The following is a 13,908-nucleotide window of genomic DNA, read 5'->3' on the forward strand; positions in this document are numbered from 1 at the left end:
ATGTGAACAGCTACCAACAGGAGGAATACATTGCAAACCAAAATCAGAGGTGCATGGTACGGTGGTGACCAGCCACCAGACAATTGTAGCATAACTACGACTAAACAGAGAGGGAGGGGAGCCAGCACGATCTGAAAATGGCATGCATCATATAAATCCACAGGCATTACTAATTAAGCACCATACTTGGATCTGGTCCGCCTTTATCAATGGTTGCTGTCTGGCACTTGGAAGGTCAGTTATGATATAGTCCTGGTATGTGTAGAGCTTGTGTGACGCCCTGGGCAAGCCAGAAGTCACAGGTCATGACACCACCACACACCCCACATTCCCTGCAGGAACACCAAGGTCAGAACACAAAACCCTTGTTGCCTTCCTCCAGGGGCTGATGTCCACACCAGGGGGTGGGCCAGGCGGTTGGCTCCGCCCACCGAGGAGTTCACAGCCCTGGAGGCGGGAAAACCAGACAGATTAAGTTTAGAGTTGAAGTGAGGTGGTAGAGGAGCAAGAGAGCGGAGTTAAGGTGGAAGAGAAAGTGACAGTTAAGAGCCTGAAGTTGGTCCGGGTGTGTGCCCCGGACTGAGACAGCAAGGTTGGCAGACGGCGGTGACCGTTTGCAGGAGAGGCTGATCGGAGGTTGCCGAAAGGACCGTGGACGGGTGGTGGCCCGGCGGTACCGGAGCGGTATACGAAGAGAAGCCAGCACCATTGGCAGGGGCCTTTCGGATCCCGGCAAGGCTAGGAGTCGCCGTGAATTTGCCAAATCCGTCAGTGAAGGGGACCTCCTGGGTCTCCAAACAACTAAGTCCCGATTGAAGGCAACCGTCCAACCATATTGGAGAGACACCGCCACCGCCAGGGCACCAGTTTCTCAGGGCCAGTGCCTGCGGGCAAGAAGAGGGGCTCCTCCGGCTCATATCCAAGCTGGGGAGCGGGTTACCGGTGGGAACCCATCGCTACCAACAACCGTATTTAGGTGCAGGAAAGAGACAGTCACCGCTAACTTGCAGGGAACATCAACACCGCAGCCGTCCGAGGGAGCCGTCCAACCAGCCGCTTGTTTACCGTGAACTGTGTCATCATCCTTGGGCTGAGTGAGTACCTCCGTGCCGTGCGGCACAGCGCTGCCCCTGCGCCCCTGCACCCCAACAGGCCCCATAACCCGCCTGTCAACCATTCTAACTCTCCATCATCGGGCCCCGGGACCACCAACCCCCCTACCCACGGAGGGGAGGGCCAACATCTAGCTGCTCCATACCATCACTCCCGGGATCCCCATACAGAGCAGCGGTGGTGTCCACACAATCACCACAACCGTGGGTGGCGTCACGGACAATAAATCCCCAAAACCAAAGCCCCCCCCTTTTCACTCACGTGCGATGAGCGCCGCTCCAGTCCCCGGGATCCGGCCCATCGCTCGAGCCACCGAGCAGCAGCAGGCTGCAGCAGCAGCGGCAGCCGAACCCGAGCAGTGGGAGAGCGCGGCGTCCCCTCCTCCGCCCGCGACAACTTGGCGTCACGAACAGGATATTACCGCTCTGCCGTCTGGTAGAGGTGCGCCTTGTTACCGCCGGAGGTGTCCGGCCGCAAAATTTCAGAAGCCGCCATCTTTGGCGCGAAAAGTACCCGCTCGAGCGTCTTCTCGAGTAGTGGAGGCGCGAAGGCCAAAACCCCGCCCCGATAGAGGAGGAGCCGGAAAAAGGCTAAGGGGGACGGAAACAAGATGTCTGCGCCCGACGGAGCTGCTGGGGGAGCGGCGGTCGCTCAGGTAATGCCATTCTCCTTGCCCTATGTGCCCGGAGCTACCTGGCTACCGCAGTACGACGGGAAACCTGATGCGTTACAGGTTTTCCAGAAAAAGCTTAACCCGCTCCTGGAATTGTACCCCCTGACTGATAAGCAACGTGCAGCGGTAGTGCTGGGCCAGCTAACCAGCGCGGCTGAGCAGGAGGCGGAGACCTGGGCCGAGGGGGACCGGTTCTCTGTAGCCACCATCTTTGAGAAACTACAGACTGCCTTTGAGACCCGTACCGAAGCTGAGCTGAGGATGCAGTTTTACCAATGCTGGCAACGGCCTGTAGACAGCATTCGGGACTATGCTTTACGTCTGCAAACCGCCCTCCGCACCCTGAAGCGGGTGGACACCATCAACGAGGCAGACAGCAACAAAATGTTAGTAGAGCAATTTGTGCAGGGGATGAGATCCTCTGAGGACCGCAAACAACTCCGTCTGTGAGCCCTAGAACACCCTGACGTGGACTTTGCTGTGTTAAAAGAGCGGGCCATTAAAGCTCTGCAAACCCCAGCTTCGGAAGTCTTGGAACCAGCCCCGTGGCCAGTTGAGACGGCCCCCGTCGTGGTGGCCCCTGCCCTACCCACCTCTCCAGTACCTACAGCTCCAAGCAGCACAATGGAAGAATTGGCTGCCCAGGTCCGCCGCATGGATGGAGACCTCGCCAAGATTCTCGCCGCACTCCAACCCCTGACCAGATCCCAGCCTCCAGCCAAGATACAGCTCGCAGACAGCCCTGAGGATGTTCCCTGGATGCAGCGGAGAGGTGCTAACAACTCGCGGAACAGATCTCCAACCTGCTACCGGTGCAGCAAGCCTGGCCATTACTTCCGACAGTGCCCGTTAAACGAGCAACCCCTGGGGCCACGGGCCAATCCTCAGGAGTAGAACCCCGTGACCCCCCAGACTGGCGGGACCGGTATATCGGGGCCCGGCCCATCATCCCCGTGGCTGTGGACGGCGTACCGGTGATGGCTCTCTTGGACACTGGATCACAGGTAACCACCATACCATACACATTGTACCAACGGTATTGGGGGACAGACGAGCTGGCTCCCCCAGATACTAGTATAACACTAATTGCTGCTAATGGACTCCCATTGACCCAAGTGGGGTATAAACAAGTGGCCATGACAGTGGGGCAAGCTGAACTGCAACACCAGGGTATGATTGTGATCATGAATGAACCCAGTGATCATAACCCGAAGATAGTGCTGGGAACCAATGTGATGGAGCACTGTATGAGTGATGTATTGGCACTACTGCAGCAGCTGGCCGCCACGGCGGTGGGGAGCCGACAGAGAGCTGTGCAGCGTGAAATCCGAGCCCTGATGTACCGCCAGCATGTAAACTCAACAGGAGGAGAGATTCGTGGAGTGAGGGTGATGGATGCCGCCCCGTTGACTGTGCCCCCTAGGAGTGAGATGATGATTTGGTGTAGGGCAGCAGTAGGGCCGTAGGGGCGTGACTACCCTGCCAGGATAGAGCCCATGCCCTCTGAACACTGGCCCACAGTAATGGCCGCCCGAGGGGTGGTAGATGTAAAAAAGGGGAGAGTGCCCGTGAGGGTGCTGAACTGTGGGGAGGAAGAAGTCAGGCTTCCCCGGTATGCTACACTTGCCAAGTTGCTCACCTTAGATCCCCACACCATCCATGACGCAGCTCCTCCAGTCTCACTACCCACGGCCAACCCTCACCCGCCCCAAGGGGAGTTAGAGGGGTGGCACCAACAGCTACACGTGGGCACTGACGAGACCCTTACACATCACAAAGAAGGGGTATACAGAGTGGTACGGGAGTATGAGCAAGTTTTTAGCAAACATCCCCTAGACTTTGGTCAGATTAAAGGGGTCCAACATCATATCCCTACCGGTGAACACCCCCCTATCAAGGAGAGGTACAGGCCCATTCCCCCTGCACACTATCAGTGCGCCAAGGACATGTTGAGGAATATGAGGGAGGCAGGGGTTATCAGGGACAGCTGTAGTCCCTGGGCCGCCCCATTGGTACTGGTTAAGAAGAAAGACGGCACCATGCGGATGTGCGTGGATTACCGGAAGATTAACCAGATAACACATAAGGATGCCTACCCTCTGCCCTGTATTGAGGAGTCCTTGTCCGCGCTGAGAACCGCCAACTACTTCTCTACCCTTGACCTCACCAGTGGGTACTGGCAGGTGGCCGTGGCGCCCGAAGACCGGGAGAAAACTGCCTTCACCACCCCTATGGGACTCTGTGAATTCAACAGTATGCCGTTTGGGCTGTGCAATGCCCCGGGTACCTTCCAACAACTGATGGAGTGCTGTTTGGGGCACTTGAATTTTGAAACCGTCCTGTTGTATCTGGATGATGTAATTGTGTATTCACAGACATATGAAGCCCATCTGGAACACCTAGCCGAGGTGTTCGCGTCCCTTGCCAAGTACGGGATGAAGTTGAAACCCTCCAAGTGTCATCTGCTGAAACCCAGGGTGCAGTATCTGGGGCATGTGGTGGGAGCAGAAGGTGTCGCCCCCGACCCCGAGAAGGTCACTGCCATCCAAGACTAGGCGAGGCCAACCACCGTGAGGGAAGTAAGGCAGTTCCTGGGTCTGGTGGGGTACTACCGTCACTTCATCAAGGGATACACGAAGATGGCTGCCCCCATGCAAGACCTCCTCGTGGGACAGACCAAAGGTGGTAGACCCCTCGGGGCCCCACTGGTGTGGGAGGAGAGGCATGAGGAATCTTTCCGTCAGCTGAAAGCAGCCTAGACCGGGGAAGAGATCCTGGCTTATCCTGATTACAGCCACCCATTCATCCTCTACACCGATGCCAGCAATGTGGGCTTGGGGGCAGTCCTGTCCCAGGTCCAGGATGGGAAGGAAAAAGTGATTGCCTATGCTAGCTGAAAACTTCGACCGACTGAAAGGAACCCTGAAAATTACAGCTCTTTCAAGCTGGAGCTCCTGGCACTGGTGTGGGCTATCACCGAGCGGTTCCGCCATTACTTGGCCGCAGCAAAATTTACCGCTTTCACGGATAATAACCCGTTGACCCATCTGGACACGGCCAAATTGGGCGCGTTGGAACAGCGGTGGGTGGCTAGGCTAGCCAACTACGACTTCACAATTAAATACAGGGCTGGTCGTGCCAACGTTAATGCTGATGCACTCTCTCGGATGCCCCACTTGTCAGAAGAAGGGTACGAGGATGACGACCTTGAAGAGATCGAGTTGCCTGCATTTCACCAGCCACCAACTGGGAAGGTACATGTCCACCAACAACGGGTGAGCCTGGATCCACTGCCTAGCCAGGAGTGGCAGGAAGCTCAAAACCAGGCGCTCGCTGTCCGCCTAGTCAAGACTCTGGTGGAGCAAGGCGCAGTTGGAATAGACCCTGCCGCCCCAGCTGAAGCTCAACGCCTGTGGAAAGAGCGGACCCGGCTGTATCTACACCAAGGGAAGTTGTACCGCGAGCTGGTTAACCCAAAGACCCATGAGAAAATCCGCCAGTTGGTGATTCCCCAAGCTAATGTGTCCACCATTCTACAAGCGTACCAAGATGGTGCCGGACACTTTGGATGGAAGAAGTTGGAAATGCTGCTGAGGGAGCGGTTCTATTGGAGTGGGATGCGGGAGTCTGTGGAGGCCTGGTGCCGAGAGTGTGGCCCGTGTACGCTGAGAAGGAAGGACGAGACCAGCCAGAAGGCACCCCTGCATCCGATCGTGACACATCAACCGCTGGAGCTGGTCGCCCTGGACCATGTGAAGCTCACCCCCAGCCGAAGTGGGTACACTTACGCTCTCACCATAGTGGATCATTATTCAAGATTCATAGTGGTTGTCCCGGTCAAGGACCTAACCGGCCGTACCACCGCTAGAGCGTTCCAAGCTTACTTCTGTCGACCACATGGATACCCTGAGAGGGTGCTCACTGACCAAGGCCCAGCCTTTGAAGCAGAGGTGTTCCATTAGTTCTGTCAGCTGTACGGCTGCAAGAAGATCCGGATCACGCCTTACCATGCCCAAACCAACGGTATGTGTGAGAAGATGAACCATTTTGGTCCTTGGCCTCCTCAAGACGTTGCCGCTAGAAGAGGGGAACCTGTGGCCGGAGAAGCTGCCCGACTTGGTCGATATGTACAACAATATCCCATGCAGCTCAACGAAGTGCACCCCAGCATATCTGATGAGAGCTCGCCCCGGCCGACTGCCGGTGGATCTGGAAATGGGACTGGAAGCTCCGGAGACACTCCCCTCGACGGCTGAATGGGACACCCGGCGGAGGGTTCAGTACCGACAGATTCAAGAATATGTGGAGAAGAACTTAAGTCGGAGTCGAGAACAACAGGAGCGGCGCTTCAATCAGAAGGCGTCTGCTGGCCCTTTCCAGCCTGGAGATGTAGTGCTGAAACGGAAGAGAAGAACCCACAAGCTGGATGATCAATGGGAGCAAACCCCATACATCATACAGCCTACAGGATGGGAAGATGGGAAGGCTTACCAAATCAGTCGTGACCAAGGGGGCACTTTAGCCACGGTTTCCCGGGACCATCTGAAAAGGTGCCCACCAGCATTGAGGGCAATGGCTGAAGTACCGGTTCCTCCACCAGCAGAGAAGGCAAAAGAGGTGATCCATACCGTGATGGGTGACTTCCCAGCGGACTGGCCTACACAGAACGGCGCGGTAATTCTTCCAGTGATACTGTTCCCACAACCCGTGGATGAAGAAGTGATGGAAGTGGTCAACCGTGAGCCAGAACCAGTGCCAATGCCCAGGGATGAACCTGTGCCCAACTCCCCTATGCCCCCGCCTGCCCCACACACTAGCAGAGAAGAGGAACTGATTGTTCTCTCTTCCCCGCTGCCTGTCACCACTGACGCCGGGCCCCGGAGGTCCACTCGTCCCAACCTAGGTAGACCCCCACTTAGGTACAGGGAAACTGTTCTTTAAAGGGGAGTGTGTGTTTGAAAGTTTTACGTTTGAAAGAGAAAAGTGAAAGTGATCAACTGATGGAGAAACCTGATTATCAGCACCGTGATTGAACCGGCCGTTGCCGGCACCGTTGTTCCCGTGGGGACCATCCACAAAATATGCATAGGGAACTCTCTATGAACAGGCCCGAGAACTTGCAGGGCAACCACAAACGTTAGTGGCATGTAAATAAAAATATGTTTGTTGCAGCTACCGTTACCGCCTCCGGAGAGGCAGGTTGGAGGGAGGGCCCGCAGTGGAGCAGGCTGGGGCCCAGCCACCACCGGTGGCTACCCTCTGGAGGGGAAGGACAGATCCCGCTCGGGTAATTTGGTTCAGGACTGGGGTCAAGGGGTGCTGCCTGTTTCTTAGAGGCAGCATCAGGGCCAGGTTACTTGGGTGGGAGAGAGCGGCAGCAGCAACCGTTTAAAATGTTACCGTAACGTTTAAGCAAAGTACCTCCCGCTGTGGGATGAAGTTATTATACTTGTTTATGTTTTTATCTTTTTTCAGAAAAATAAAACCGGTGTTGGACGAGCAGCCCGAAGACGGTCTGCGTTTTGCTAAGGGGGAATGTGACGCCCTGGGCAAACCAGGGGTCACAGGTCATGACATCACCACACACCCCACATTCCCTGCAGGAACACCAAGGTCAGAACACAAAACCCTTGTTGCCTTCCTCCAGGGGCTGATGTCCACACCAGGGGGTGGGCCAGGCGGTTGGCTCCGCCCACCGAGGAGTTCACAGTCCTGGAGGCGGGAAAACCAGACAGATTAAGTTTAGAGTTGAAGTGAGGTGGTAGAGGAGCAAGAGAGCGGAGTTAAGGTGGAAGAGAAAGTGACAGTTAAGAGCCTGAAGTTGGTCCGGGTGTGTGCCCCGGACTGAGACAGCAAGGTTGGCAGACGGCGGTGACCGTTTGCAGGAGAGGCTGATCGGAGGTTGCCGAAAGGACCGTGGACGGGTGGTGGCCCGGCGGTACCGGAGCGGTATATGAAGAGAAGCCAGCACCATTGGCAGGGGCCTTTCGGATCCCGGCAAGGCTAGGAGTCGCCGTGAATTTGCCAAATCCGTCAGTGAAGGGGACCTCCTGGGTCTCCAAACAACTAAGTCCCGATTGAAGGCAACCGTCCAACCATATTGGAGAGACACCGCCACCGCCAGGGCACCAGTTTCTCAGGGCCAGCGCCTGCGGGCAAGAAGAGGGGCTCCTCCGGCTCATATCCAAGCTGGAGAGCGGGTTACCGGTGGGAACCCATCGCTACCAACAACCATATTTAGGTGCAGGAAAGAGACAGTCACCGCTAACTTGCAGGGAACATCAACACCGCAGCCGTCCGAGGGAGCCGTCCAACCAGCCGCTTGTTTACCGTGAACTGTGTCATCATCCTTGGGCTGAGTGAGTACCTCCGTGCCGTGCGGCACAGCGCTGCCCCTGCACCCCAACAGGCCCCATAACCCGCCTGTCAACCATTCTAACTCTCCATCATCGGGCCCCGGGACCACCAACCCCCCTACCCACGGAGGGGAGGGCCAACATCTAGCTGCTCCATACCATCACTCCCGGGATCCCCATACAGAGCAGCGGTGGTGTCCACACAATCACCACAACCGTGGGTGGCGTCACGGACAATAAATCCCCAAAACCAAAGCCCCCCCCCCTTTTCACTCACGGGCGAGGAGCGCCGCTCCAGTCCCCGGGATCCGGCCCATCGCTCGAGCCACCGAGCAGCAGCAGGCCGCAGCAGCAGCGGCAGCCGCAGGTCACATGCTGGGACCTGGGCTACCCTTGATCCACCATAATTGCCTCTTTTGAAACATGGAAGCGGCTATATACAGGTTACAGGTATGTGTGCTCCATTATGGTTCTGCTTTTGATTTTATCTAGGAGGCCACATGGCACATAAAATACATAATATAGAGGAGGACCCCCCTATTGAGATTTGCCGTGACATTGGCAGGGGAGGCTCAAAAAATTGATCAATTGTTTGCTAAAAATCTAATTTTTATTTTAGTACAGTTGAAATAAATCCATGAATTTGCACTTTTTATATGATGCATGCCATTTTCAGATTGTGCTGACTCCTTTTTCTCTTTAAGTTTACTTAGTTATAAAACAAAAACAACAAAAAAAATTGTGATGTACTTATCCTGACCAGATCCAGTCTCTGAGGCTGTTACCATATTCTGTTCTCGTCTGCAGAGCTGACGTCACGTCAACAACACTGCAGAGAAATTACCGCAGCAGCTGTGCCAATGTATTGTAGATGGCACAAGCCGATCAAAGCCGGTAAGCTCGCTCATTGGCTGCCGTGCCATCACAGCAGCCAATCAGTGACCTCAGCGGTGTCTGTCATGTACATCGGCACAGTTGCTGAGCTCAGTTGTCTGCAGTGCTGTCGATGTGACGTCAGAATGGCTGAATAATATTTTCATTAAGATGAACATTTTAGTTCATCTAGAGTGAAAGATATCTGAAGTCCAAATGCATGCACTCTCCAGACAAGCAAACTGACAGCTGCAGCTTGTACTGTGTAGTGTGAGAGCTCAGCAGCAGGGAGATGCGACATGAGGAGCTGTCAATCAGCCTAAGCAGAGATTGAGATAAACTTTTATAAAACATTATTCAGCCATTCTGACATGGGATGTCGAAAGAACTACACCAGGGCTAAAAAAAATCTATTTAATGTATGCAGTTTATATTGTGTAATCTACAGATCAGCTTTAACAAAGTGTGAAATATGTTGATATGGAAAGTTTTCTGAATGCAATAAATTATGCATAGAATGAAGAAATTCCAGAGTTCTCATCCCCAATTAATAAAATCACCTATTCGCAAGGATCTTTTGTTGACCCACCAGGCAAATGGGATTGGAAACATATCCAGGTGAAAGCCAAGGTTTCTGAATATCAGAACAGAATATTTGTGTGCAAACCCCTGACCCAAAGGGAAAGAGAATGAAAAAAACAGGGGTATAAGATGGGTGGTATATTCATAAAAAGTGATCCATGGCAGAAGATTGATTTGAAAATAAGTGTGCCAACCCACGGAGGACATGGTGATTTTGAGTGGAAATGTGAGAGCTGGGCAGGTTTGGCGGCTATCTGGACCTTTCAAAAATGCATTCTGAAATTGAGAGGCTGGCAGTGTTTCACTTTTAAGGCTGCTTTACATGGTACGACCGATTGTGCAATTTCACAATCGATCGTACCCGCCCCCGTCCTTTTTGCATCACGGGCAAATCGCTGCCCGTGTCGCACAAAGTCAGTAACCCCCGTCACACATACTTACCTCTCGTGCGACCTCGCTGTGGGCAGCGAACGTCCACTTCCTGGAGTGGGAGGGACGTTCGGCGTCACAGCGACGTCACACGGCCGCCGGCCAATGGAAGCGGAGGGGCGGAGATGAGCGGGACGTAAACATCCCGCCCACCTCCTTCCTTCACATAGCCGGCGGCAGCCGCATGACGCAGGTGAGCTGCTGTTCATCGTTCCCGTGGTGTCACACGGAGCGGCGTGTGCTACCCCGGAAACGATGAACAACTAAATTAAACGATATTATGGAACCTAGCGAGCAGTACACGACTCACGATTTGTGAGCGATACTGCGTCGCTAGGAGGTGTCACATAGGCCGGCATCGCCAGCGATGCCGGATGTGCGTCACAAAAACCGTGACCCCGACGATCTATCGCACGATAGATTGTCTGGTGTAAAGCAGCCTTTAGGCCGGAGTCACACTTGCGAGAGACTCGCGCGAGTCTCGTATCACATCACCCGGCATGGCCACACACTCTCCTGACAGGAGCGGATTGGCTGTATGTATTTTTATGCAGCTGAGACATTCCTGTCCGGAGAGTGTGCATCCATGCCGGGTGATGCGCTGCAAGACTCGCGCGAGTCTCTCGCAAGTGTGACTCTGGCCATAAGGTAGGTTCTCATGACAGTTTTCTCCACATCTGAGAGAAACGGCATAATTATTCTGATGAAAATTTGATCAGAGTGACATACGTTTTTCTCGGACAGGAGAGGAAAAAAAAAGTTTTTAAACCTTCTCTTTTCTGTCCTATAATCCAAGTGTGGTCCAATTTTTCACGGAACTGACACTTGCATTGCTGATTTTGATCCGACACTCAAATTAAAATTGGAAATATCACCGTTTTTCTTTTTCCTTGGATCATTCAATTTGAGGGAAAAAATTGGACATGTGCACAGCCCCATAAAAGTGATAGGCCCAAATGCTATCTGTGAAAACCACAGCTAGCACTCAGATGAGAAAATCGATTGTGTACATGAGCCCTTAGGGTGTAGTACAAAAAAGTGTCAACGACTACTGGAATGAGTAAAAGCTGGGGATGCTATACACTTCAGAATTCAGTTTATAAAAACCATATAAGCTACTTTATTTAAATCACCTTGCGTAGCAGAAGTCCATGTGAGATGTTCTGTGATAGCATGAATCCAGAAACAAGATGGTGAATAGGTCCGGCTTCTCCACAATGAGGGCGCAAAACAAAAGTATGAAGTCCACGCTGCCTGAGAGGAGAAGAATAGCAGACATAGGAAAGCACTGAAGAGCACACCACAGATGTCCATTACCTCTCATACTGTTATTATCTATCGTAATGGATTGTTTGAGAAGGCCTCATTCTCAGAAGCCGGAAAAATCTCAAGTTAGTTTTTAATAATTATTTAATTTATTCAACCACATCTCTATAATTTAGCAAAGTCCAAGCAGAAACTAATAACATTTCTTTCATAGATAAAATTGTTGATGGGACATAGGATGCAAAGCAAGTTCCAAGTATGCTCGTGGAGTCAGAAGAGAGAGCCATCAGCCAATGAATGTCTGGCCAACAGTTATCTCGTGTGTGGCCAGTTTTAAATGTCAACTGGCACAATGCTAACTACAATGACTGTAATGTCCACCGACCACTAGGACAGAAGAGAAAACAGTATTGTGCCCACAAATGAAATCCCTGATAAATTTGCCATATTGGCAACTAATACATGTTTTCCAATCTACTATGACCACACTACACTTAGAACACATGAAAATCCAATACTTTTCCCCCAGCTGACAAAATTGTCATAACGAAATATAATGTTTAGGGGGTGGGGGTGAATTATATCTTTTATGTTTTAATGCAAAAGTATGAAAATATATTTATATATAAAGAAAACAAAAGCATTATAGGAACAATATGTTAATATAATAGCCAAATCCTTCCTAATAAGTAGACTGTATCCTTGTCTGATTACACTGGTATTAGCCTGCAGATATGGGGTTAATCTCCAGGTTAATAGCATTCTGAACCTAATTGGCGCCTGAAGTGAGAGCCCCAGTGCCGGGAGGAAATCAACTCTATTCCCCTCAGCAGCGTTCTGTTTACAATCATAGGGGTTGTGAAGGTTCAGTCACCGCTCAGTGTGGAATGAGCAGCGGCTGCAACTGCGCACCCAGCAATGATTGGCAGCTCACTCTGTATTAGACATATACACAGAGCAGTGACTGGACCTGTGCAGGCGCTAGTCCTGTGGCTGGAAGCCGAATGCTGCTGAGAGGAATAAAATTAATTTTCTCTGGGCTCTGTGGCTCTAAGGGTATGTGCGCACGTTGCGTACTAGCCCAGCACCGTAAAAGGTGAGCTTCAGAGCGCAGCTGAAAAGCTCCGTTCTGAAGCGCATGGTGCCGGCGAGAACGTGCGCTCTGCCTGCAGCTCCTGCCATAGACAGAGCAGGAGCTGCCGGCAAAGCGCACGGAAGAAGTGACATGTCACTTCTTTTTGCGCAGCGCTTCGGCAGTAGCCGAAGCGCTGCGCTCTGAGACGCCACGTGCGCACGGCCCCTGCACAATCTCCATAGACTGTGCAGGGGACGCAGGACGCATGCAGTTACGCTGCGCTGCAAAGCGCAGCGTAACTGCATGAATTTACGCAACGTGCGCACATAGCCTTAGTGTGGGAACTGAGCAGGGTCAGAACGCTAATAACCTGCACCACTTATCTGCATGCAAAAATCCTTTTTTTTCTCCTGATTCCCTTTAAGGAAGTCAAATGTTTTTCTTAGCTTCAATATTCAAGCATTGTACTTTCTTCCATTCCAACTTCGTTCCAACTATTTAACCCTCCACTCTTTCATTATAATCAGCTGTATCATGTGATCTCCAATCTAGCTACATGCTCTCCTATATAGACAAGGTCAATCATGGACTTTCTTACTTATCAAACACCTCCTGCCAGCTTTTAAACACATCCCCTTTTTACCAACCTTTACTCACTTCTTTTTCTCTATGTAACCCCCATATATAGTTATTCTGAAGCTATTATTTACGCCCAATCTTCAAAACCACTGATATACAGTAGTAGTTTAGTCTCACATTACTCTTCCTGACTCCTGCTTGTAAAGAGGTTACAGGAAGAAACTTATCACAAATAGGAGGCAAAGGAGACAGAGGTTGAAGCTGAGGCTCTGAGGAGTGTTGGCACAGTCACTGACAATAATGGGACTCTGCAACATATGCAAAACCCAAAGCATCATAGATGTAGGAGATTTTGAGAGACTGGACAATTTATAGTAGCACAGATAAGCGGTTACAATAATAAATATGGCGCTTTCCCTCTATCCTTGATAGATTGTAACTAGCTAATGTGCTGAGTGGTCATTTAACATATTGTCAGCCCAATTATAGTGGGAGAGATGAGCGCTGTGCAATAATATTTCTTATAATTATTATTTTAATTATGAGAAGGTGTAAGAGTCAGATATGCAGGTATAAAGGGGCCAACGCTCTATTTTTACACATGGGATCTTTGCTGTCTATATTTTCTCCTGCTCTATATTATTCTTTCATCATACCCCATGCTGAACTATGTAGACATAATTGCTGGAGTGCAACTCTCACACTGGCACTGTGCGCAGTATAGTATCACATTCATAACATGCATTTTAATAGGGAATATGTTATTGTTGAGTAGAAACAGGCATTAGTTGGCAATATGGCACACAGACATTACCGTATTTTACAATCTATTGCTGTCCATAATTAAAAATAATTGCTATTATTATAAATAACAAGTTATTCAGTATTTGCCAAGAGGAAAAAGCATCTCATCAGTACAGAAGAGACTTTCCCATACTAGCCAATCACATTGATTCTATTTT

The 13,908-nt window shown here is 51.4% G+C and overlaps 1 protein-coding gene across 4 annotated transcripts in view; it reads right to left on the reverse strand.

The window, feature by feature from the left end:
- AMPD2 (adenosine monophosphate deaminase 2) overlaps positions 1-13,908 on the reverse strand; it is a 190,669-nt gene that overhangs the window by 25,028 nt on the left and 151,733 nt on the right. For all 4 annotated transcript variants that reach the window (XM_075335749.1, XM_075335750.1, XM_075335752.1 and 1 more), the window contains exon 15: positions 11,160-11,280. In XM_075335749.1, the coding sequence (XP_075191864.1) occupies positions 11,160-11,280 (121 nt within the window). The remainder of the gene's footprint in view (positions 1-11,159; positions 11,281-13,908) is intronic.

The sequence above is a fragment of the Anomaloglossus baeobatrachus genome, chromosome 2 (genome assembly GCF_048569485.1).
Source record: "Anomaloglossus baeobatrachus isolate aAnoBae1 chromosome 2, aAnoBae1.hap1, whole genome shotgun sequence".
In the NCBI taxonomy this organism is placed as follows: Eukaryota; Metazoa; Chordata; class Amphibia; order Anura; family Aromobatidae; genus Anomaloglossus; species Anomaloglossus baeobatrachus.